The sequence below is a fragment of the Ascaphus truei genome, chromosome 9 (assembly GCF_040206685.1).
Source record: "Ascaphus truei isolate aAscTru1 chromosome 9, aAscTru1.hap1, whole genome shotgun sequence".
NCBI lineage: Eukaryota > Metazoa > Chordata > Amphibia > Anura > Ascaphidae > Ascaphus > Ascaphus truei.
Window position 1 is genome coordinate 18,763,429 of NC_134491.1, and position 26,801 is coordinate 18,790,229.

Genomic DNA, 26,801 nt, shown 5'->3' on the forward strand with positions numbered 1-26,801 from the left:
AGCCCTGGAACCTGCAGTGACGTTGCCCCTTATCAACGGAGCTTAGGAGTGCCCCAAGAGTCTCAGCTAAACCGGATGGTGGTGATTATGTATATCACATATGCTTGATTTTAATGCATTTTTTGTAAGTGCGTTTTTTACCCCCCTCTCTCCCCCTCCCCCCTTCATTAAAACTTTTATACGCTATGGGCGTGCGCTCTCTCCTCTTTTTTTCTTTTTAGATACCCTGTGGACATGGTTGGTCCATACTGAGAGCTGCCGGAGACCCTGCATACCAGCACCTATACTTTTCATTGGACTATTCGAGGACTGGTTTATCCTTTTTTGCTTTTTATATTACAATATTCTATTGTTCATGTTTTTGTGTGCCTGATATCATTATAGGTCCACATTATTATTATATGTGTATATATGTTTTAATTAAGACATTTACATCATATCGTTATAGCACAATTATTTTATTGTATATGTTCCTTAGAGGCGCAGCTTATCTCCCTGTTGTATGTGTATATATGTATATAATACACACACACAGATGCCAACATTGCCATATCGCTGTATGAGTGTGTATGTGTCCTGCACAAGTACACGTACAACATGAAGAGATATATTAGCAGATATTTGTTTTCTGAACCTTATTGGATTGAATATTTCTTCTTCGCTGCGTTGTTCTTAATTAAGATTGTGTTGGGGGAAATCTTTTTTTGCCTGAGTACCTAGCATCTTCTTTTGTCTTGTTCTTCTTCCTGTGACCTTTTACGCCGAGTATTTTCTAATTGACTGCCGAGGCCCTTCATGTAAATCTTAATGAGCACGAAACATGAAAGATTATTTAGAAACCAGAAATTGGATTTATTCTTTCTATGAAGCAGGAGAAATTAGCAGCGCCCGGTTTTCCACGAGTTAATAGTTGTGAAGACTTTAAAAGGATTTCCTGCAAACGTCTCTTCAGTGATAGAGTTCAAAGTTCGGTTTCTTGTTAATCTTGTTATTGTACTTTATAGAATGAAGTTGGCTTTCAAGATGAGTTTAACAGGACTATCACATTTCTGTAGAATAACTGTGCCGTTGTTACTGAGACTAAATTTGAATAATTACGATACATGCTGTGTTGCTAATTTATAAGAACAATATCCCCTGTAAATTAGATTGGGGAGGTCACATAACTAAAGAAGCGAATTGGGGCCAACACTTTTAAATGATATAATAACTTTATTTCATTTAGTGCTTTTCTCCCAATGGACACAAAGCGCGTCACTATGTAACAATGACAGTATAGCACACGGTATGCAGCACATAGGATTGTTACAGATACAGTCCCTGCCCAGGTGAGCTTACAATCTATGGTTTTGGTGCATGAGGCACAGGGAGATGAAGTAACCTGCCCAAGTTCACAAGGAGGTGACACCGGGAATTGAACCAAGTTCCCCTGCTTCTAACTCGTGTCATTGTTTACAGCGTCCGTGTCTTTACTCACTGAGCCGCTCCTTCTCTCAGATGACGTACTTGTCCTTGGCCAGTGGTCCTGTTAACGTACCGGCTACATCCTGGGGCCATGTTCGTTAGTCTGGGGCTGGTTGGGCGGTGAGGCCCAACAAAACTTTAGCGGAGACCCCCCTGTTTCTGTCGGCCGAGGGACGGAGGTGTTCATGTGACTGAAGCGATCACCGCCAGTGTTTGAAGTCCGGTGGCACTTGGGCCCTGCCGGCAAAAAGGTTAAAATGTTCATTGTGACCATTCTATTGGCCAAGCAGGTGGCAGCTGCACCTTGGCAGTGAAAAGGTTAAAGAGAAAGTTGTACTTCTTGCGTGTGCTCTGAAAATGGAATCAGTTCTCGCGGGTTTCACCTGGAATCCGGTCTGTGAGAGCGTTACTGTGCCACACTTGGAGGTGGATTGGCAACGTAATCTATACTATAATTCTAAGTTGGATTCCGTTTTCCGTTTGTTTGTATGTCCGAAGCATTGAAATCTCAGAAACGGCACCAGCTTCCAATGTGACTCACCTCCCAAATTATGGACATTCTAAGTTTCCTTCGGCTGTCCAGCAAATCTGTTAGAGCAGAGGTGGGGGCGTGGCTACTAAGGGAGGGGTCGTGTCCTTGCCTGGATCGGGGCTGTGTGTCTGTGTCTAAAGTGAGATGTGTGGGGGAGATGTACCAGCGGGGCTGGGGGGGGCGGGGGAGAGACATGTGCCGGCAGCAGGGGGAGATGTACTGCACCCTGCACTACATCCAGCAGCAAGGGGGGGGGAGGGGGAGAGGGGTACATGTATTCTATATTACATTCCCCGGGCGAAGCCGGGCACAAAAGCTAGTTACTTTATAAATGAAGACCAAAAGGCAGTGGCAATAGACAATCTTAACATGTAAGGCCGCCATTGAACGCCGCCGAAACAAACTAATGGAAAGCAATGAAGGCACACGGTTTGTGAACATACATTAGGATTTCTTCTTGCAGCGCGACGACCGTGTCACGTGAGCGGTTCAGCCAATGAGGGCGAACCGCTCACATCATGGCCATGCCTCCGCCACGCCTCCCGATCGCCTCCTGCCCAGTTCATGTTGCGCGTATATATTGTAAATGTGTCATTCGCCTAATTTCTAGAAGGAATCCACCTGAACTAAGCTCCTGTGTTTTGTTGTTTTTTTTTTACAAGATTGGAAACGAGGGTTCCTCTAGAGCTGACCCGCTATATATTCAGCCCGGGGGGCCCTCGCCCCCCATTCCAGAGATACTGGTGAAGTTGGTTGGATCACTTCCTGGATTTAAATGGCCATCCAATAGGAAGCCATAACTGATGATGCAGCTTCCTTTTGGCCTGAGATTTTTCAGCCATTTTGTTCCCCCTGGGGGAGCTTTAAATCCGGTAACTTCACCGGTAAGTATCTCTGGAACTAGGGGGAGGGAGGTGGGGAGAGAAATGTCACAAGGGCCACCAGTGGGCCCGTCCTGGGGACATTCAGGGGAGCATGCTCCCGCAGGGGTTAAACATGCCAATTCTAGACCGTACACTGGGCAAGTCCATTTCAAACGTGAATTTATTGATCAGCGTTTCGGTGCTACCACCCCTTTATCAAGATACAAATTGTGAATAACATTGCGCACTTATATAGTCCAATGGGATGTAATCGAGTGCGCAAAATCACGCGAGAATGCCTCAACTCCCACCTCTGCCTTCTGTTCACGTCAGACCCCCGTGTGTTTGTCTGTTTGTCTGTTTGTGTTTGTTTGTGTTTGTTTGTGTGTGTTTGTGTGTGTTTGTGTGTGTTTGTTACTGATTAGTCAAATATACTACCCATATATTCTACAATAAATCTAGTTACATACATGATGACTGCATTAGCGCACTTTGGCCCCATGTGATTCAATAAAAGTGGTACGTGTGCAGGGTAGAAGGGGACTGAATACAGCGAGCTGTCCTCTGTGGTTGGATGAACATGTTGCTATGTTACCTAATTTGCAGTCCAAGAGTCCATAATGAGTTTTGATTTTTTTTTTCCTTTCCCTCCTGGCTACGGAGCACAATTAAAATTGATCGCAGCAACACTAATCTAGAGGTTACTTTTATTCCAAGACTTTCAATTAATTCTCTTCACCAAACTAGAATGGGCGTTTGTAAGCAGCAGGCAAGTTCTGTGTTACACCTCCTCCAGTAAGAGGCTTTCTAGAAACGCCGGCTTCACAAACTATATCCCTTTGCCATGTCCGATTTGTAATATTCTTTGTACAGAGGAACTTCCTTTTTCCTGCACTGTATAAATCAGGGGCGGCCAACTCCAGTCATCAAGGGCTAGCAACAGGTCAGGTTTTCAGTATATCCCTGCTTCAGCACAGGTGGTGCAGTCAAAGACTGAGCCACTGATTGAGCAGCCTGTAGCTCGAGGACTGGAGTTGGCAACCCCATGATGCTCGTATATCCTTTTAAAGCCCTTGGAGCTGAACTGTGGCGAACCTGCCCGGTGACATGACCGCGCCCCCGTCACTCCCCCGCCACGCCTTCCCCGGTCTTTTGGTCTGCAGCTCCCTGCAGACCGGGGAATCGGCTGCACGTGCCGCCAGTCTCGCGGGCGCGCGTGCAGCGGAGGTACTGGGGCCTCAGCCTTACTCTCTTTAGCAGTGTCACACTGTGCTGCCCGCAGACCAGACTAACCCCCAGTACTGAGGTGGAGAGTGAGTAGACCACGCACCCGCAGTAGTGAGGGCATTCCCGGAATGTGGATTTGGTAGCGTGGCCAAGGCCAGGGTACAAGGGTTTAGCTGAAGTACTTCCCAGATCCGGACGCAGAGAGTGTAGCGTAGTGATGTCCGTAGCCAAGGGTCGTGGGCAGGAGAGGTCGGTGAGCCGTGTTCGGGGTATCCGAGAGGTAAGCAAGGTCAAGAGATTGCCGGGGTCGAAGAGCCACAGAGGGTAAGTTGACAAGCCGGTTCGGTAACGAGACCTGAAAGGTAAGAGGGAGCTGGGCATAGGATCCAAACAGCACGAGGCAAACGAAACTATGCAGAGTGATGTTGCAACGGAGCTACAGGGATGATAAAGCGCAGTGAGCCAATCAGAGGTGGAGGCAGGGCAGAGGTATGCTGAGGAGCCTCCTGTGATAGGATAGGTGAAGATGAGTAGTATTGCTGCAGCTGATGGGCTGGAGGGCGTGAGCCAGGACCCAGAGTCCTTCGGTGGGCGGAGCTAGTCGCCGGGTGCAGTGAATAAATTAAACTATGCGGCGCGCGCCCTGTAAGTGGGGACAGCGCATGCCTAGTGACGGTGGCGTGTGAGAGAGCCACGGGGGGGTGGGGGGGTGACGCGAGCCGTCCTCTGCTGCGTGGAGCAGGGGCGGAGGGACCCGCGGCCGGACGGCAAGGTATGGAGGGGCAGCGCCGAGAGCGACATGTGCCCTGATTCCTTACAAGCAGGTGATATGGAACCTAACCCAGGCCCTCCCTTTTCAACTCTGTCCCATACCTCTGAGAATAACCCCTTCAAATTCCAAAAAGGGCTATCTGTCGCCCATATAAATATCCGGAGCCTGCTGCCCAAACTGGATGAACTAAGAGCATGGTGCCTTATGCATAAACCCAAAGCCATCATTCTCACAGAAACATGGCTAACCCATAAAACTCCCGATGCAAATATTGCCATTCAGGGATACTCCATATCTAGGAAAGATAGGTCAAAGGGAGGAGGAGGGGTGTTATTTTATATCGCAGACACCTTACAATTTACACTGTTAAATTGCCCCCCAAGCCCATCCTCTTTTGAAATTCTAGTTGGCAGAATCTGCCTCCCCTTTTCTAAGCCCATCTTGCTTGCTGGCATCTACCGCCCCCCTAAAGCCCCTCTACAATCCCTGACTGATATCACCCAGTTTCTTGGCTCCATTTCCTCTCTGAATGAGAAGAGTGAGCTGATAGTTCTTGGGGATTTCAACTTCAATTGGATTGACCCTACAAACCACAAAATCCAGATACAAATCAAGTCGCTTAACCTATCGCAACTCCTTTTCCAACCCATATGGACAAATCTGAAATCGCACAACCATTCCTTGCTAGACTGGATTCTCTCCTCAAACCCCAGCAGAATCCAATCCTCTGGCATCCTTCCTGATATTTTCAGTGACCATGCAATAGTGTACTGTGTAAGGAAAATTAAACTGCCCCAATCAAGCCTTACAGTTCTCCACACTAGAACATTTAGAAACTTTAACCCACAACAGTTTCTTGCTGACCTTACCAACTGCCCTTGGCACAGAATCGATTTAATTCCCGACCCTGATTCTGCGCTCGACTATTTCCAATCCGAGTTCTTAAAACTCTGTGATACCCATGCTCCACTACGCAGAATAAGGGTACAGGGGGTCCACCTTCCATGGGTCACAACTGACCTTATAGCACTCTACCATTTCAGAGATGCCTTGTGGAAAAGCTACAAAGTAACTGGCACTACCAAGGATCTCAATCACTACAGATACCTGCGGGAACATGTGCACAAGGCAAACAAGGCATGCAAAAGCACAATATTACTCTGACAATCTCCTCCAGAATACATCAAACCCAGCTAACTTCTGGAAGGTTATCAACAATATATTCCAGCCGTCTAACCATTAACAACCAAGTAATATCACTAAGGGGTCAAACTGACAAACCCCACTGACATTGCAAATGCATTCAATGATTACTTTTTGGGGTGCGCTACTAACTTATTAGAGAAACACAACCCAAACCACAAACCTGAATCTCATCATGGGAGTACCCATATAGCCCCACCCTCTCCCAACACTGCCCACAATTTTCAATTTGGCCCAGTAAACGAATTGATTACACAAGCGCTTCTCAAATTAAAACTAAGCAGCCAATGCGGACCTGACTTACTACAATCTAGGTTCCTAAGACTTGGTGCCCCAGCCATTGCCAAACCAATAGCTTCCATAGTCAACTCTATCCTGTCTGCAGGTCCTATCCCTAAGACCTGGAAAACTGCCAGAGTTGTCCCAATCTTCAAAAGTGGGGACAAAAACACTGTCTCAAACTACAGGTCAATATTTCTTCTCCCAATACTATCCAAAGTCATGGAAAAATGTGTCCACTCCCAATTAAGCGATTACTATACAAGACAAATTTCCCTAGCCAATTCCAATCTGGCTTTCGCCCCAAACAGTCCACCGTAATTACCCTGCTAAAAGTTTGCAATGAAATCCAGTGTGGAATGGAACGGGGACAACTCACTGGTGCAATATTCCTAGATTTTGCAAAGGCTTTTGATACTGTTGATCATGCTATCCTGCTTAACAAACTCCAGAGCTCTGGAATAGGGAAGCATGCTTTAAACTGGTTTCAGTCCTACCTATCAGGTAGATCCCAACATGTGTCCATCTCAGGCTCTAACTCCAACCCCCTGGATATCACCGGTGGTGTCCCGCAAGGCTCTGTTCTGAGGCCCCTTCTCTTCTCAGTGTTCATCAATGATCTTCCCACAGCTTGTAAGGAAGCTTCAATACACATATATGCAGGTGACACAACCCTATATGCACACAGCCATAGCCTCTCTGACCTTCAACACCATACTCCAGTCTGACTTTTTGAGACTCGAAAACTGGATTTCCCAAAACAAACTGTTTTTAAACAATGACAAGACTGTAACAATGGTATTTAGGACCAAGACTAAAATTTTAAAGCTTCCAGTGACGGCGCTCCAGATCAGAACCAACGCTAACACCACCCTAACTCCTGTTACTAGTTTTAAATACCTGGGCATATGGTTTGACTCCCACTTAACATTCGGGAAGCACATTGACATCCAAAACCTATGCCAAACTAGGTGTACTTTACAGGAATAAATCCTCCCTAAGTCTGGTCAGAAAGCGTATCGCACAACAGATGTTAATGCCAATTATTGACTATGGAGACATAGTATATGGCTCAGCACCCCAAACTCACCTTAGCAAACTTGACACCCTCTACAATTCAATATGCCGTTTTGTTCTCCAATGCAACTACAACACACATCACTGCGAAATGCTCAAAGAACTAGATTGGTCATCACTTGAGTTTAGGCGCAAAGTTCACCTTTCCTGTCTTGCCTTCAGATACTTTCTGGGCAAGCTACCCATCTATCTGAACAAGCTCCTCACCCCTACCACATGCAGGCCTTATCAACTGAAATCAGACTCCAAAAGACTGTACATGGTCCCAAGGCTCAACAAAGTATCCGGCCGCTCCTTTTTCTCTTACTGTGCACCTCACAAGTGGAACAATCTACCGGAGGCTCTCGCAGCCACCACCAGTCTAAGTTCTTTGATAACTAAGCCTGTCTCACATTTTAATCTGGTCTGTAACTGTTACATAAGCCTATAATATATATTTTCTTTAACTGTGCATGCAATGTCTTGTATATAATATGTACCCTCTTCATTTATGTAACTGTATTTGTAACCATGTATTATTTGTCTTAGCTCTGTGCCCAGGACATACTTGAAAAGGAGAGGTAACTCAATGTATTACTTCCTGGTAAAATATTTGCTATATAATATACCGAAGAAAGAAATAGGTGCACTCACTGGATTTATGCCACTGCCTCAGGGACAAAGCGATCATCCCCTGCTGGGGAGACCTATAATACAGGACACATCCTCCTAAAAATAAAAGGAACCGGCATACCAGAGGTCTTTATACAAAAAAAAAAAAGAGGTTTTAATCACCACAGATCAACGTTTCGGTCACACACAGACCTTTGTCACCTTTTAGGAGGATGTGTTCTACATTTGTATATACCTACAGATCTCAACATTGTTGGAGGATTGTCCGATAAAAATTGTCTTCATTAAAACGGTCTTGGTGGAGCAGAAGTGTTAAGTATGTAATTACCGTTGGTGCATGGGCCAAGGAGCACTTTGTAACTTGGCTAGTTGCTGCCCAACAAACCGGCCCGAAGGGCAGAAGTGGGGAGTATAAGACCGACCCTTGGGGTGGGTTTCGGGGAACTGGATGAGCAAGGATAGATAGGTCCAGTTTCGAGGTCGTAGGTAGGCAGAAGGCAAAAATAATCGGGGAACGTTTTCGAGGTCACAACAGGTGAGGATCCAAAAAGGGGGGGGGGAGTCAGTAGACCGGGCCGAGGTCATGCACAGGTCAGTCCGAATCATGTGCTTAAATGGCCATATAAAGCCCTAGACCGGGGCAAACAATCACTAATGCCAAAGAGAGGCTAACTTCCTGTTTTGGCGGCAATCTTGGTGCACCCGACGAAGTCGGAAGTGTCCATGTAGGTGCTTGCAAATCTTCTCTCACTCTCTGGGTCATGTGATCGCTCCTTGTGGCAACTAGGCCGTGGGTGCCAAGACGCAAGTGGACAGCTCAGCCCAGTCCCCCCTAGAAAACGAGCAAGTGTCAATGACGTACCTTGTTGGACCTATGTGCCAGTTGCGTCATTAGGGCACTGTAAAGTTGAAGTATTTTGCCTCTACCATGTAGTCAGCATTTTTTGGGGGTGGGGCAAATTGAATAAACGTCTTAATGTGTTTATCTGGAACAATAAAACTTCAAGGATTTAACTTCAGGTACAGGCTTTATGCCATAAAGCAGAGCTTAGTAATATACCTCCAAGATCTGCAGGTAAATAACCAAACAGCGTGCGGCGCGAACAAAGAGGCCGCACCTCAATGAGCTGGCCATAGAGCGCGCAACCACACACGCGATGAAGCGCAACGGCGCAGCAGATGTTTCGCCAGACAAATTTTTTTTTTCTTTTTGTCGTGTGCCGGCCGGGTCACGTGGGCGGCTCGGCCAATGAGGGCGGACCTTTTTCACGTGACATCACCGGCCACGCCTCCTCATAGCTGTGGATCACAGGCCCACAGATAACTCGGCCGACAGGCGTGTGCGGCGCCATGTGCTCCGTCGCACACGCCCACTATATCTGAGGCCCAAACTTTGGTTGATGTATCGATTATCTATCCCTGATCAATACTTTTTGAGGAAAACTTGGCCTTTCCAATATCTCAAATGGTTTTCATCGGCGAAACTCAAAGCAATGACAAGAAAGCCTACAATATCTGTATCATGTAAGGATGTTGGCCACCTCATTAAAAACCATACTAACTCTGTAGCTGTATCTATATGAAATGATCTTCATTTTTTATATGGGTTAGGAAACAGATGTGGTCTTCTTGGATCGATTCTGGGGTCCCGGAAATTGGAAATTTCATTGATAACATTTCGAAGATTATTACAAAGATATAAATGACATAAATAAACACTTCAGTTATTTTAGACTAGAAAAAAAGTAAATATATCCAATAGATATCTAATCTTCAGATATGGACATATTTGCTGGTCCTACAAAGAGCGAGACAAATATTCAGAAAGCTTCATTAATATATAGGCCTATTATTAAAATGCACGATTAATGTAATGTAGGACAAGAACGCGCACATGAAAATGGCATAACGGCACACCTCTTCCTGCAATTTCTTTGTATAATATCTGGTTTAAAATAACACCATGGGGGTCTGCGTGATAAAGACTCCCGGCGGCAAACCCCCCCAGCAATATTCATCAAAGAAAAGGAATCTCTGATATAGAAATGGGATATTTTCCTTTGATAAATCCCGTGCAATTCACAGAACGGGAGATTTTATGAAATATGTTTAAATCCGCTGCTGAAACTCAGCCCGTGTATGTGGTATTTCAATGTATGTTCTGGACACCAGGAAACGTTATAATGCCGCTTTCAATGCACCTGGTATCTGCTGCTCCTGGAAAACAGATTTGGTTCAGAGGAAGTGGGGTGGGCAGGGTGTGGGGGTTGTGTGAGGGGGGAGGGCAGGGTGTGGGGGTTGTGTGAGGGGGGAGGGCAGGGTGTGGGGGTTGTGTTGGGGGGGCAGGGCTTGTTGTTGGGGTTGTGTGGGGGGGGAGGGCTTTTTGTTGGGGTTGTGTGGGGGGGAGGGCAGGGTGTTGGGATTGTTTGGGGGGGAGAAGTATGGTGATGGGGGGGGACTGGGTGTTGGGGTTGTGTGGGGGACTCGGGCAGGGTGGTGGGGATGGGAAGGGTTGGGTGTAGGAGTTGTGAGGGGCAGGGTGTTGGGATTGTGTGGGGGGAGGGCAGGGTGTTGGGATTGTGTGGGGGGAGGGCAGGGTGTTGGGATTGTGTGGGGGGGGAGGGCAGGGTGTTGGGATTGTGTGGGGGGAGGGCAGGGTGTTCGGATTGTGTGGGGTGGGGCAGGGTGTTGGGATTGTGTGGGGGGAGGGCAGGGTGTTGGGATTGTGTGGGGGGAGGGCAGGGTGTTGGGATTGTGTGGGGGGGGGGCAGGGTGTTGGGATTGTGTGGGGGGAGGGCAGGGTGTTGGGATTGTGTGGGGGGAGGGCAGGGCGTTGGGATTGTGTGGGGGGAGGGCAGGGTGTTGGGATTGTGTGGGGGGAGGGCAGGGTGTTGGGATTGTGTGGGGGGAGGGCAGGGTGTTGGGATTGTGTGGGGGGAGGGCAGGGTGTTGGGATTGTGTGGGGGGGAGGGCAGGGTGTTGGGATTGTGTGGGGGGAGGGCAGGGTGTTGGGATTGTGTGGGGGGAGGGCAGGGTGTTGGGATTGTGTGGGGGGAGGGCAGGGCGTTGGGATTGTGTGGGGGGAGGGCAGGGTGTTGGGATTGTGTGGGGGAGGGCAGGGTGGTGGGATTGTGTGGGGGAAGGGCAGGGTGGTGGTGTTGTAGAGGGGTCAGGATGTTGGGGTGGTGTGGGGAGGGGTCAGAGTATAGGAGTTGTGGAGGGGGCAGGGTGCCAGGCCCGGCAAAGCAGCTAATCCCCGGAAGTAGTGGCAGATATCCTATCCAACTTCCATGATTGGCCATTCGGCCCCCCAGCTCTCCCCCCCCCTCCCCCCGTTAGCAGCCCTGTTTTTTTTATTAGCTTGATATTTTTCATAACTAATTTCTTACTATTAATATTATTTTGTCATCTTCGTTAAAAACTGTTTATCTTTCTAATTAGATGTAACTTTGTGGGTGTAACAATTAGTTATTCTAGCACAGGAGTGGCCAACAACAGGCCAGATATTGGGGATATCTCTGCTTCAGCACAGGGGGCTCTATCGCGGCCATTGAGGACTGGAGTTGGCCTCCCCTGTGCTAACAGGTTGCATGCTGCGAGAAACGACGACGTATGGCTGTTTGTCGCCTGCATCAGTTTCTGTTTGACTAATGACGACTCCCTAATCACTTTGCAAACCGAGCTGCGCAGCCTGGCAGACCGTCTCGCGAGAGCTGCGTTTTATCTTCCCCGGATACCGCTTGCATCTCCTGAACGGACCATCAGATTTTAAAAACGAGATCGGCGTCAGAAAGGGCAGTAAGAGATCTGAAAGTAACCGTGACACAAAACAAACGCTGCCGTTTAATGGTTATTTGGCAGATGCATAAATCTGATCGGTTTCAATGTGCAACCTCGCATGCCTGGCCAGAAAGCAACCGTTTGTGCAGCATTTTAACAGTCCGATTGGTGTCCCTCAACAAGTCTAACCACGCTAATAGCAAAGACTGGGTTGCTTCTGTTACACTGGGAATTAATTCCGAATTGCATTTGTTAATGGAGTGTTTGTCAATCAACTGCTCCCTTAGCTTGCCCTGTCCTTACCAGAGCGCTAATAAAAGGGGTGGGAGGTGAGCGGGAGGGGTTTGCCTGTGCAAACTCTTGTTGCACACAACAGAAAATAGAGCAGACAGATGAAATCAAGCGCCTTCTCAGCGTGATTACAGCATGTCAATATTTATTTCTTGGGGGTGTTAGTGTGAAGTACCGCTTGTCTTCGCTGCTTACCGGCAGAAATAAAGCACACAGATATTTCAGGAAAATGAAATCTGATAAAGGCCAAACAATTTGCAGTTTTTATCCGACATGGGAACCCCAGTCCTGCCCAACCAGCCTTGTATTCTAGGGGCGCTCAACTGCAGTCCTCTGTCCCCCTTTCCCCCAACAGGGCAGGTTTTCAGGATATCCCAGCTTCACCACCACAGGTGGCTCAATCAGAGGCTCAGTCTTCAACTGGCTCCCAGCTATCTGAGAGCTTCTAGTTCCCTATAGTCCATCGAAGATTGAGCCTCTGATTTAGCCACCTGTGCTGAAGCAGGGATATCCTGAAAACCTGACCTGTTGGGGGGGGGGGGGGGGGGTGGAGGGGGTTTGAAGGCTGCCTTGAGCACCCCGGGTGTGACCTAACCTTCACACGAACGCACGGCTCTGCTTTTATCTGGACTTGACATTTAACCAAGGCAGTTCCTGGTTAATTATTTTCTTTTTAACGTTGGTGAAGTGGCTGTAAGTGATGGACTTTGGAAGTCCTCTATTATAATATCCATTGTCCATGTGTTTAGGTGAAGATTACTTTTTTTCTTTTTTTTTTTTTCCTCCCTCCTACCAATTTTCTTCTTAGATGAACTCAAGCTACAATAATAATTGCTATGTGGCATTTTGAAATGAATCATCATTTTCTACCCTTTTTTTGTTTGGGGGGGGGGGGGGGGGTTGTATGGCTGTGACATTTTTAAATGTTGCAATGTAAAAGTCAGTCTATTTGTAGGATTTTTACTGAGAGTATTTCAGAGATGGGGGGAAGTGCTAGGACAAGGGGTCACGCTCTGATACTGGAGGGTGAGAGGCTCAGGGGACATGTGAGGAAGTACTACACAGGATGGGTGGTGGGTGCAGGTAACAGCCTCCCGAAACAGGTGGTAGGTGTTTCAGAACTGCCCGGGATAGGGTATATTAAAGAGGCATTCCCAGCAGCACTTTTGTTTTAATATATGCAGACTTTGATTTCCTTTATTGAAAACATATTACCTAAGCTGCCGATCGATTTGTTCTCCCGTGATCGATCAGCAAAGATCCTGCTTCGCAGGGCTCACTAAATGGCAGCCTTTCAGTTTTAATCAATCTTTCAAGTCAGTGTAACTCGGCAGCTACAGTACAATATAAATATTATATATATATATATATATATATATTTGTTTGTTTTAATATATGCAGCCTTTGATTACCTTTATTGTAAACAAATTACCTAAGCCAGGGGGGCTCAACTCCAGTCCTCAAGACCCCTCAACAAGTCATATTTTCAGGGTATCCCTGCTTCAGCACAGGTGGGCTCAATCAGAGGCTTAGTCGAAGATCTGTGCTGAAGCAGGGATATCCTGAAAACCTGACCGTTTGGGGGGAGGGGTTTTGAGAAGTGGGGTTGAGAACCCCTGACCTAAGCTGTTCAATGTGTTCTCCCGTGATCGATCAGCAAAGATCCTGCTGCCCAGGGTTCACTAAATGGCCGCCTTTCAGTTTCAATCAATCCTTCAGTCAGTGTAACTCAGCAGCTACTATGTATTCTTATGTTCCGAAGGTGACATGATCTATTGTTAGTTTGCAACTCACACTGCTGGGAACATTGGCAACAAGTCATCCCAAACAGGAAAGTGTTACAAAGATCTTGCACAGCTGGGGAGGTGGCTAAACCTGCTATAGAAATCACAGGATGCTCAGTATATTAAATTGCATTGAGTAGAAGTTTTTTTTTTTGTTTGTTATTTTTAAGTATTATTAAATCAGTTCTGTAGTATTAGATAATTTTTTTTATTTTTTTTTAACAGGAAGTAGGAGAACAGTCAGACTAGGTTAAGTTAAAATGCAAATTTGTAAAGGAGTCCATAACCTGGAGTTTACTCCTTAAACATGTCTCACGAATTAGGTCATTTTGGTCCCAGTTGCTACCATCTATTGATCATCTATTGATCATCTATATCTATTGATTTAATTCTGTTAAGATGACCTAGCAGGGTACATTTTTACACTCCATCTAAAACTTGACATTCAAAGCACTACATGCCCGGGGTCCCAGCTATGTGACAGAGCTTCTAGTTCCCTGCACTCCCATTCGCTCACTATGATCTGCAGATGAAGGCTTCCTAACAGTTCCCAGAATCCCTGTGACTTGCTTTGGCGCCCGAGCTTTTAGCCGCGCTGCTCCCACTCTCTGGAACAGTCTGCCTCGTACAGTGCGAGAGGCCGCTCTCTGGGAATCTATAAAACAGCCTCCAGACCGACCTGCTTACCAGGACATTTACTTAATGAACAATAATCTCACCGGCATTTAATGAACCACAACTTGTCCGGCATTTAATAGCTACCGCAACGTCCCATCCTGTATTGTATCTTTCCTTGGGTTTGGTCTCTCTTATAACCCTTAAATGTGTTCGTCTTTTTTCCTTTTTGTAACTGGGTGGCTGTACGTCCCATTGGTAGAAAAGCGCTCTATAAATAAAGTTATTATTAAAACATGCAGAGTAACGGGCACCACAGTCTAACTTTATATTGTAATGACGTCAACCGGTTGTGTTGTGGTCATGTATGGAACATCTGTGCAGCGTTGCACATGAAATACCGCCTGAGGATGTGTGGGAAGGTTTCTCTTTCATTGCTTGTGGTTCTTTTTCTGACCTTGGTGTAATGATGCCAGGAAGAATGTGGCTGGCACAGGTTAGCTTTGGCGCACGCTCATCTTAACCAACTAAATTATCTACATTTTCCACCTGCAATTTAGTGGATTAAATGCAAGTCACAATGGTTATAACAATAATTGATATAACGGTTTATAGCTAAATAAAAACTATTTCTCTAGTTGTGGAACTGGGAGGAGAAAAATGATGTGAAGTAACGTTCTCAGCCGCCCGCCCTCTCTCATTCCCCCTCCTGCCGCCCCCTTTCTCACCCGACCATTCACCCTCCCTATCTCATTCTCTTTCGCCTGCCCTCTCTCCTTCTCTCACTCCTCTCACTCCCCGACCCGCATGCCCACCCTCTCATCCACCCACTCGCCTTCCCTCTCTCATTTTCTCACACCCGCCCTCCCTCATTCTCTTCCGCCCGCCCTCATTCCCTCCTGCCCATCCTCATTCCCTCACTCCCCGACACGCATGCTCGCCCTCTCGCCCACCCACTCGCCTTCCCTCTCTCATTCTCTCCCACCCGTCCTCCCTCATTCTCTTCCGCCCACCCACCCTCATTCCTTCCTGCCCATCCTCATTCCCTCACTCCCCGTATGCCCGCCCTCTCACCCACCCACTCGCCTTCCCTTTCTCATTCTCTCCAACCCGCCCTCCGTCTCTCATGCCTCCCCTGCCACCCCCCTTTCTCACCTGTCCACTCGCCTTCCCTATCTGATTCTCTCACCTGCCCGCTCTCCTCTCACTCCCCGACCCGCATGCCCGCCTTCCCTCTCTCTCATTCTCTCCCACCCGCCCTCCCTCATTCTCTCCTGCCCACCCTCATTCCCTCACTCCCCGACCCGCGTGCCCGCCCTCTCAACTCGCCCTCCATCTCCAATTCTCTCGCCCGCCCTCTCACATTCTCTCACTCCCTGACCTGCCAGTCTGCCCTTTCTCACCCGCCCACTCGCCCTCCCTCTTTACTTATGCTGTTACAGACTTGGGAATGAGACATGCAGCCAAGGTGTGTGTGTGTGTGTGTGTGTACAGGTTTCACATATTTTGATGGGTTCTGTGTTTCCCTGCTAGATCAGGCTGTAAATATTCACACGTCCTCCTCCCCCCCCCCCCCGCCCTCCCCAAGATAGAATAAAATAATTAATATTTTGATGGGTTCTGTGTTTCCCTGCTAGATCAGGCTGTAAATATTCACACGTCCTCCTCCCCCCCCCCCCCCCGCCCTCCCCAAGATAGAATAAAATAATTATCATGGCACAAAGATTTGTGGAGATGTGTAATAAACCTTTTAAAAGCAGCATATTTGTGTAATCTAGTAATGTTCCATCCTGTCCTTGCATCAGTTGTGCAGTTGGTAAGGATGCATACTGCAGGTACATTGTGCACCGGGAGTATACAAGGATACGTATGAATAGTCCATCACATCTGCGTAATTCCCCAGCTGTTCAGGGGGTACCTCATTGTAATTCCTGCCATCTGTTTTTAGGATACCAGAAGGTCCACTTGACCAAGGAGCTGCGGCAGGGAGGATACGGGCATTAGAGGAGCAGCTTTTAAAGGCCAAAGAACAGATAGAAAGCTATAAGAAGCAGTCAGGCAGCAGTGGTAAGTATTCCTTCAACCGGCGTTGAAATGCTGGAGGAAGGGGAGCCAAGTTGATCACCTATACAAACACCGAGTGTGCCAGCAGATAACCTCTGGCAACCCCTACTTCGCCCATTGTTCCATCTGTTGCCAAACCTCAGACCCGGTTTGATTCTTGGTTTTCTTTCACGTTCATACATGCCAGGGGTGGACAGTTCCAGTCCTCGAGGGCCACCAGCAATCGGGTTTTCAGGATTTCCCTGCTTCAGCACAGGTGGCTCAATCAGTGGCTCAGCCGGCTGTGCTGAAGCAGGGATATCCTGAAAATCTTTCCTGTTAGTGGCCCGTGAGGACTTGAGTTGCCCACCCCTGATATATGCCAGCATGTTTATTCTATGTTTCGATGTGTCCTGATGAAACTTTATAAAAGGTTATATTGTGTGTGTAGTATGGAAACCAGGGGGTTAACCTTTCTAGTGAACGTACCTTTCTCCTGCTTAACTCTCTGGCAATGAGGGTCTGTCATAAAACATTAAGGTTTCATTTGCCAGTTAATCAAACAATTAAAGCATGGATGGCCAACCTCAAGGGCCCACAACAAGTCAGGTTTTAAGGATATCCCTGATTCAGCACAGGGGGCTTTGATTGGACCCTGATTGAGCCACGTGGGCTGAAGCAGGGATTTCCTTAAAATCTGACCTGTTGGTGGCCCTTGATGGCTGAAGTTGGCCGCCCATGAATGGAGGAAATGCATCTTGTTTTCTCAGGAACCAACTTGCTCCCACTGCTTTACTGTATATTAAAGTGACCGTGATGGGTTCCAGGTTACCTAAAGGTGGGGGTGTTTTATGGATGGACAAGCTACAAGGCCCCTCATGTACATTTGTTAAAACCGGACTCCGTGGGATTACTTTGGAGTTAGTATATCTGAATCATTTAAGGCTGCAGGGAATGAATACATCTGTTTGTCCTGTAAAACGTAGTGATGTCCATTAGAAAACTGCAAATGCATTGTCATCGTAATGAAATAATTAGTACGATTTCACCATGACCAGTAGAACAGAATGTGTTTCACAATCTAGGTTACGCAGACGGTGTATTGCACTTAGTATGTGTACGTCCGGGAGGTTCCCCTTGCTATAATGTTGCTGGCACCCTTTATTTGCTACTGGGAGAGTGATTGAGCCTTTTATCATCTCTGATTAAAGTAAAGCATACATGAATTCCCTTCTCTCAGACCCAGATAAGTGTCCCTGGACAAGGGAAAGAGGTAGATGATTGTTAAAGGAGAATTCCTGGCTACATTTGAATGTTTTATTGGTTTAATGCAAGGGGTCTCTGGAGCTGAACCCCGTTAATTTCAGCTCTGGGGACCCCCTGCTACCCGAGATACCTCCGTAGGTGCTGTCGGTATCTCTACGCAGTTTAAAGCTCTCACGTCACGTGGGCCAATAGGACGCGGCAAGGTTTACGGCTTCCTATTGGCCCGCAGGACGCGGGGCATTTAAACCGCCATATTGATAGCCCCATCTGGGCTGCTAACGCACCCTCTTCTGAGGTAAGTGTCTTGGGAAGCAGGCGTCCCAGGAGCTTAAATGAACATGCTTGACCTCCAGGAGACCCCCTACTCCAAAACCACGCAAAAAAAACCCCACCTTGCCAGGAGTGGCCCTTTAAAAGTTGGCTCTAAGAGGCCTGTCGGGGTATATGGAGTTGCTCTCACACACAGAATTCAGGTCTGAGGATCAGATTCTAAGGAGGTGTAGGGGGTGCGGAGGAGAAAGGCTCTCGCGTTTCCTTTATGACCTGGGGGAAACCTACTACATGGATGGATATTGTAATGTATACGTTTCCATTTTTTTAATTTTTTTTTTTAAACTTGACTAGCCCTATATACCGCGTGGAAATGTTTTCCTGTAACCAGCACCGTAACACCTTCTGTTATGTTAAAGCCTGTGAAAAGTACGCTCTGTGCACTCTTTATTGAAGCTATTACCCTTGAAGGGGTTGTCCTAATTTTTGGCCACGTTTTGCTAAATTGGGCTTTTCATAATCTGTATACTCTTTGGGGGTGATATACCTAGTAGGGACAAGGGGGGAGGGAGGCAGATGGGAAAGATGGGACCCCTGCTCAGCCGGTTCCGTAGGGATCCGTTGCTGGGGTATAACTAACAATTTACTCAAAGAAAAAGGAACCCAGCTGAGTAAGCACTCGTGTACCACAGGTAGATGTATATAAATGAATTCAAATAACTTTAATAGAAATCACAATAACATACAGTATGGTGTGCATATATAAATGACAAACAGGATTACAAAATAAAATGTTGCCAGGATCTAGTGGTGTCAGTATGGTTGACACTGGGGATAATGGGGTTAAGGCCACTCAAAATGGAGGACCAACTGGTAGACTTGTATATGACGAGAATACTAGGCTGCTGTGAAGAGAACGGTTAGCCTCTGCTCGAGAGAAACCGCAGCTCTCCTGGTGATCTCAAGCAGTGCTACCTCTCTGTATGGACTTGTTTAGTATTGCGTAGTAAGGTAGCCATATAAACCCCTTAAATATATAGAGAGAGTGCGAGATTGTTGCCTCTGCTCAGAGAAAACATGCGTAAACTCTGATAATTGAAAGCAGTAGTATCTCTCGGTATAGAAGTATTAACCCCTTACATGGAGAGGCACTGACATTGATGTCCACAGAGAGGGTGCTTGAAAAGGTTAGCATGAAGGAGAGCACCCCCTTATATGTAGGCGATTGACGCTGATAGTGGCAGGAGCCGTGGCAAGCCGATTAGCAAATTTGTTTGCCGCTAGTTTGTAGCAAATCTCAAGCGCCCCAGGACTGGTGTGCTAAAGCGCTAGCCCTTCCCAGCAAACACAGTACGTTTAAAAGCAAGAGATTTCTGTTATTTGTGTCCTGTTAAAAAAAGGAAGGTGAACTTTGTTCGATTCCCGTTGTCCGCCCTCATTGTTACCTTGGGCAGGGTGTTTTATCTTTGCCTCAAGCTCCTACATTAGATTGTCAGCTCTTTGGAGCAAGGCCTTATTTGTATCTGCAAAATTGTGTGTGTAGCACTGCGTATATACAAGGCTACTGTTCTAATTCTTCCCACCAGTTCTTGTTCATTTCATTCTAGTGAAATGCCCTCACACATTTAGCCGTTTGGCTAATAAGCATCATAATTACGTCCCCAAAAAGGACAAATGTGACCATTTTGCACGTAGATAAAAGGTTTTGCAACCGGTCTCATCACATGCGAGGTTAGGGAAAGTTACAGCATTGGAGAAATTAGCATTGTTCCCCCAAAATATAGAATATTACCAGAAGAGGAAAAACATGGTCCGAATCACACCTATTCTTTAATTGTCTTTTGTTTTGTTTTTAGCAGCAGGAATAGGAAAAGACCATGAAGTTTTAAGAAGGGCAATTGAAAATGGAGCCAAGGAATTCTGGTATTTTGTCCAAAGTGAAGTAAAGAAGTTAAAAAATGTGGACAAGAATGAACTCCAAAGACACGTGGATGAAATCTTAATCGATATGGGTGATCAGCAAAGGTACTTGGTCATAGATTGTAAAATATTAAATCCTTTATGCAGTCCCCACAAGAATTACCGGTCTGAGTCAGAGTAGCCTAAAATGCGCACACTGTGGACACTACAGCAGGCTTTTGGCCTGCTTAAATAGCAATGTAAATAAAATCAGGCACAGGGTGGGGAAAAAAATCAAGTTGGTCCTATAATTGTATCGAAATAATTTTGCGCAAAATTGAAGCAAATTGCTTTTTCATTTTGCATCTCTGGTTTAACGAATCGGATCTTTGCTCCAGGTTTTGCTCTGCGTGCTTCAGCTTGGGATTTGGGGATGTGAATAGGATGTGACAGGGAGGCGTTACATGGCTCATATGGCCTTGGCACTCTTAGTTTGTACTAGCTGAAAATATCCGGCGTTGCTCGGGATTTCTAAGAAACCAACCTCATCCCTTCCCTCCTCCTAACCCCCTACTCCTCCTCTCTCTCCCCATCCCTCTTCTTTCCCCACCTCGCTTCTCTCTCTCCCCCCACCTCGCTTCTCTCTCTCTCCCCACCCTTCTTCTCCCTCTCTCCTTCCCCTCAGCTCTCTCCCTCCCATCACTTTCCTTTAATACCATATGATGTCCCCAATTCTTTCCGCCTCTCTCTTTCAGCATCCTTACTTTCTCCTCCCGCGCCAACTGACTTCCTCTCTTTCTTCGTCTGCTTTCTGTGTAAACTATATAACTATCTGACCTCCTTATCTGCCACCAGGCTGTGTGCATTATGATGTCACCAGTAGATGTCACGTGCCAGATACATAGCCTACCAGGTACAACACCCAGTGGGTGACTTGCTTAGAGAAATTGTAATAGCTCAGAATTAAAAATAGAATGTATCCAATTGCATCCAAACATAGACACAAACCTGCTCCTTGATCTCAGGAGCCATCATGCAAAATGTAGTTACGATATCTTAAAGCTGCAGTTCAGTCTTTTTTTAAATTTATTTTTTTACTTCAATAGTTTCATGTGGACAATCTCTAATTACCTAAAGAACTGTATAGCTGCAGGTCAATTCGTTCTCCGTGTATTGATTGGCAAAATTTGGTGACATCATTAGTGAATGGATCTGTTTATATTCTGCTTCTTTCTCTCAGTGGAAGCTCATGAATATTTATGAGCACTCCTGCACTGACATGTGCAAGAGGGAGGGCAGTGCTGGCAAAGGGGTGTGCCAGGGCTTGTGACAGGACATGAAGGGGCAGTGCCTTAGCAAATGCTTGTTAAAATAGAATACAAGAAAATTGGTCTTTCAAAGTTGTTTTTTTAAAAACAGAAGATGCTAAAAGTATTTTTTCTTACTACAGAACTGATTTATTAAAAAAACACACATGCAGGATATTGCCTGAACTGCAGCTTTAAGAGCTGTCCAAATGCCTAGCACATAGACAGCTTTCCAACATACAGTATATAGGAGATGTATCCCCAAAAATCCTCCAGGTTTGAGTATGCGTAAACTGCTCTGGTCAACAATTTGCATCACACACAGTGAATGGAGCAGGCCTCTAATTGCTCTTCTATACGTCTCCCCTACATTTTCTAAGCATCTTGGCGAGTGCTTATTATGTGGTGTACTATATGTTTATCTAGTGTTTCATTTTGAAGTTGGTACAAGAAATTCTTGTATCATCTGCTGAGTTAATTTTAAGTGGTTTCCATCCCTTTACCCAGCTGTAATAAAACAACACAAGAGAACCTCTAGAACAAAAGGAGTGGCCAACTTCAGTCCTACAGGGCCACCAACGGGTCAGATTTTAAGGAGATCCCCGCTTCAGCAACAGGTAGCTCTATCAGTGGCTCAGTCTAAGACAGTGGCTCAGTCTAAGACTGAGACTGAGCCACTGATTGAGCCACCTGTTGCTGAAGCAGGGGTCTCCTTTAAACCTGACCTGTTGATGGTCCTTGAGGACTGAAGTTGGCCACTCCTGTTCTAGAGGTACGCTTCCACATAGGTTAATTTGGGGTCTCAGCAGCTGTGTGGCAAAGGCACAAGGAAGCAGAACCATGGTGGGTTAACCTGGACCGCAGCAAGCAATTCAAATCCACGACTGACATTACGAGACCTATACAAAGTGTCAAGAACACACACGCTTGGGCATGAGATGACTTGTAAAACAGACCATTAGATTAAAAAAATATACAGGATTGTTGCAATGGCTGAAAGACCTTGCACAACGTGTGAATACAAATGGAGCTTCCTTATGAATCCTCCTTAAATGTGACAATAATCTTAACAAACTGCCCACAAACTCTCTCCGCTTAACAATCGTGACAAGTGTGCACTCACACTAGAAAAAGCAGCATTTTTCAGCTGGAAAACAATAGGCCTCTCGCATTAATACTACTTTATGTGCTGGGTAATGGTTGTAATATTTTTGTCAATTGCGTTAATGAGCTGCAGAAATGTGAAATTCCTGTTATTACAGGATAATACTGTGCATGCCCTATGTTAAACACTATGCTTTTTGTGTGTCTGATTAATGATTATGGTATACAGATGTGGTTATTAGGCAAATTGATTTTAATCAGAGGACTGTAGTCCATTCAGATTAAAATCTTTTTAATGTTGGTACTGAAAAGATTTGCCTTCGGGACAGAATCTGTTCAGTTTATTTAATAAGCGTTCTTGCATTTTGTGAAATAATTTCAGGGACCTCAAAATAGCCCAGACATACAATTTCAGTGGTATATCCATGCTGTGTGTGTCAGGGTTTAGTGTGTGTGTGTGTGTGTCTGTCTGTCTGTCTCGGTGTCTGTGTGTGAAAGTCTGTGTGTTTGTGTGTCTGTCTGTATACCTATTCAGTGTGGTTAAAGTGGTATTGTGGGTCAGCAGCCATCAATGGCAGAAGGTAGCGTTAACCCCATCACTGCCAGCCGTGGGTTTTTTCCTGACCGCTCCCGCAGCACAGAGCGCTAAATATTAGGGCTTGCCATATACGGCGCGGTCTGACTCCCCTGCTGTAAGACGCCATACTGTTACTCTTCCCAGGTCAGTAATGACAGATTTGTACTACCTCAGTCAGACGGATGGCGCAGGGGCTTGGCGAGAAAGAGAGGCCAAAGATTTGACCGAGCTGGCACAAAGGAGAATCTCGTATATCCAGGTAAGCGGAGTGGTGGACGCTCTGTTACATGGGCAGTCCCACCTATGACTACTGGTAGGGTGGCATTTATCGGGTTTAAATGTAGGGGATTGGCATCTTTTTTAATAAAATAAATCGGACAATTAGAAATATTGAAAATTATTTTGTAGACTTTATATTCTTTAATGGTGACCTATTTAGTGGAGGATACATTGACTTGTATAGGCGCATAACACTCTCCTATACAGCATGCGTGGGGGAGGGGGGTACCGGTGAGCCCACCTGACCTACATCAGTGATTCTTTAAAGGGCCCCTTGATGGCATAGTGCAGGGGTGCTCAACACCCCTCAACAGGTTTGGTTTTAAAGATGCTGTATCCCAGCTTCAGCACAGGTGGCTCAATCAGAGGCTCAGTCAAAGACCTGTGCTGAAGCAGGGGCTGATTGAGCCACCTGTGCTGAAACTGGGATATTATTAAAGCCTGACCTGTTGGGGGGTCTTGAGGGCTGGAGTTGAGCACCCCTGCCATAAAGTCATCAGAAGTGTCCCCTAAAAGTTGCAGAGCAAGTCAGAATTTGGAAGGATGCACACAGATGAATACAATATGAAATGAGAACGTTGAATTTATAGTTAAGGGTGTGGGGGGGGGGGGGGAGTAATACCTGTAACATGATTATTTAGCATAGTTCTATTATGGGTAAAGCATGGCCCAAAAGAACCATTGTCACCAGTATTTTGAGAACTTGCGCTTCGGAATGTGCGTTCCTTTCAGAAATAGTTGTGGGGCGAAGCATTTGTCTTGGTCTGAGGTGGGCAACTCCAGTCCTCAAGAGCCACCAACAGGTCGGGTTTTCCGGGTATCCCTGCCTCAGCACAGGTGGTGCAGTCTTCGACTGAGCTGCTGAAATCTTGAAAACCTGAACTGTTCGTGGCTCTTGAGCACTGGAGTTGCCCACCCCTGACCAAGCCACTGATTGAGCCACCTTTGCTAAAGCAGGGATACCCTGAAAACCTGACCTGTTGGTGGCCCTTGAGGACAGATCTTGGTTGTAGTTGTGTTAGCATGGTTTTGTGAGTGGCTGTTGGGCGCAGGCCGGGCCTTTACTATTGCCTCTCTTTGCTGCTATAGAACCCCAAGGATTGCAGCAAAGCAAAGAAACTTGTATGTAACATCAACAAAGGCTGTGGTTATGGCTGCCAACTCCATCATGTCGTCTACTGCTTTATGATTGCATATGGCACACAGAGGACACTGATCTTGGAGTCTCAGAGCTGGAGATATGCTACAGGTGGATGGGAAACCGTGTTTAAACCAGTCAGCGACACTTGTACGGACAGATCTGGTACCTCCACAGGACACTGGTCAGGTAAGCTGTGCCAGCCATTCTATATCCAGGTGTTGGAAAGAGCAGGATGTGGGGGTGGAAGAGTAGCTCAATGTTAACGTTGCTGCCTCTGAAGTGGGATGTCGGGTTTGAAACCCAGTGTCGGCTCTCATTGTAACCTTTGTCACTTAACTCCCCTGTGCCCCGGTTATCAATACTTAGGTTGTGATCTTTTCAGGGCCATGACTCATTGTTCCTGCCAAACTCTACATTGTCTACGGCTGGAATAATATTATTCTCTCTGGTCCTACGTGCGACAGCATCTTAGGCCTATAGCAGCAATCCCCACTTACTGACCCCCACCGCCTCCCACTGCCTTGCTGTATAATTGTGTCCTATCGTACCCTGGGTCAATAGTATATTTTTAACTTCTTGCCGTTGTGAAAGCCCTGCTGCCATGCTGCAAAAAAATAATAGGATCAGCGCTTTACTTCCAGTGGCTTCGCCATCAGTATGGGAAGTTTCTAAGGGCTGTCTGTTGGATGACGCATATTAAAGTTGCAGAACTGGGTGCCAATATGAACTTGTAGAACTCATAACAATGTGTAGTATGGTCATTGACTGGGAAGATGGCTTTATTCCGGTTCATGGTGTCGAGACCCAGCCTCTTGAGACTCGAGCGATCGTTCCTGTTCAAGGGATTATTCTTTATTTGTATTCTGATTACCGCCGGAAGCTTTCCCGTTCAGGAGATATTCCCCATGCCCATCCCGGCACTTTTGTGAGCTTAAAATGGGCACCGACGGGAAGCTGCCATGGAGTCCCATCAATTACGATGAGCTCGAAGAGTTCACCGTACCAAGCATCTCACCAGCTGGAAGATGCCCAGATGGCAAAACCCTTCTGCTTGCATAATATAATTTTTCTGGAATCAAGAGGTTGGGGGGGGGGGGGGGGGAGAAACCCATGGATCTCGCCGCTGTAAATAACAGAGGGCTTAAATATAGGCCATTGCTGCCTTGAGGGCTATATTTATTAAACGATGCTATTCCATAAGGCAGGGGGGCTCAACTCTAGTCCTCAAGCCCCCCAACAGGTCAGGTTTTCATGATATCTCAGCTTCAGCAGAGGCTCAGTTAGCCTCTGATTGAGTCACCTGTGCTGAAGCAGGGTTATCCTGAAGACCTGACTTGTTGCGGGGGGAGGGGGGGCTTGAGCAATGGTTTTGAGCACCCCTGCCATAAGGCACGTTCTGGTGCAATCCCACACCGTGACTCAGACAAAACGGAGCAGCCAGAAGAAATGAAACCACTCCACATCTCCGCTCCCCAGGTTTCCAAACAAACTTTAACAACTGATTTAAATATATAAAAATTATACGTGTCAGCTTTGGGTAAAAAGGCATCAATCGCCCATATGTGACCCCTTAAACATGTCTTTACCACTAGTATTATGAATGTAGCTCTGTCTTCTCCAGCTAATACAAGCCGGCTGTCTAATCTTTCAACTGACCTTAACCATTTTTCAAGCGATCTGACAAATACAGTAGATCACATTATGAAATTCATGGAGTGTGATGATTCTGTCCTTGAGACCGTTACATATTCACACCCAGCGCGCAATTTGCAGCGTGACCTTGGCTGACTCGTGGGGGCAAAATCTGTCAGCCGCCATAGAATTATCACTTTTTGATTTAGATACAGTATATTTGGGAAATGGCGCATGTGTTTCGCTCCAATGAAATCGTTATTATACTCTGTCACGTACGGCACCCTGCTAGCACGCGACCTGCATACGGGACAAGGGTTAATACTGACGCCCGCAAGCGCTCGCACTTTTCACCGCCGCAGAGGTCCCTCAAATGGACAATATCTCCTCTACAGGACAAGGATTAATACACAACCCGGAAGCTGCCCCACTCTTCACCTCCGCAAAGGTCCCTCAACTGAGTTATATCTCTTCTAAATACGTCCCAATATACCGCCGCCGCGAATAGCACACAAAGGGAGCACGTGGCTTATATATGCAACCAGGGTTAATACACACGGCAACTCTAGCCAACTCACCTTTCTCCTCCGCAAGGTACTTCCAGTGAGTTAATATTAACCCCTACTCAATTGCAAATCAAATCTATCTACTGCCACCACATGAGGTAGTTATGCAAATAAGAGATATCAAATTAATACCAGGGACCCAGGTCCCTGTTAATTTGAGAAAAAAATATGCACTTTAACACAAGAATCAGTTGTAGCAAAATGTGTCCGAAACCGTA

The 26,801-nt window shown here is 46.4% G+C and overlaps 1 protein-coding gene across 9 annotated transcripts in view; it reads left to right on the forward strand.

Annotated features, from left to right (window-relative positions):
- Positions 1 to 26,801, forward strand: part of FUT8 (fucosyltransferase 8) — a 133,259-nt gene that overhangs the window by 64,049 nt on the left and 42,409 nt on the right. For 8 of the 9 annotated variants that reach the window (XM_075613528.1, XM_075613532.1, XM_075613535.1 and 5 more), the window contains 4 exons: positions 16,448 to 16,566; positions 19,935 to 20,103; positions 23,110 to 23,224; positions 24,334 to 24,571. In XM_075613528.1, the coding sequence (XP_075469643.1) occupies positions 16,448 to 16,566; positions 19,935 to 20,103; positions 23,110 to 23,224; positions 24,334 to 24,571 (641 nt within the window). The remainder of the gene's footprint in view (positions 1 to 16,447; positions 16,567 to 19,934; positions 20,104 to 23,109; positions 23,225 to 24,333; positions 24,572 to 26,801) is intronic. The other variant, XM_075613534.1, reaches the window with a different exon arrangement.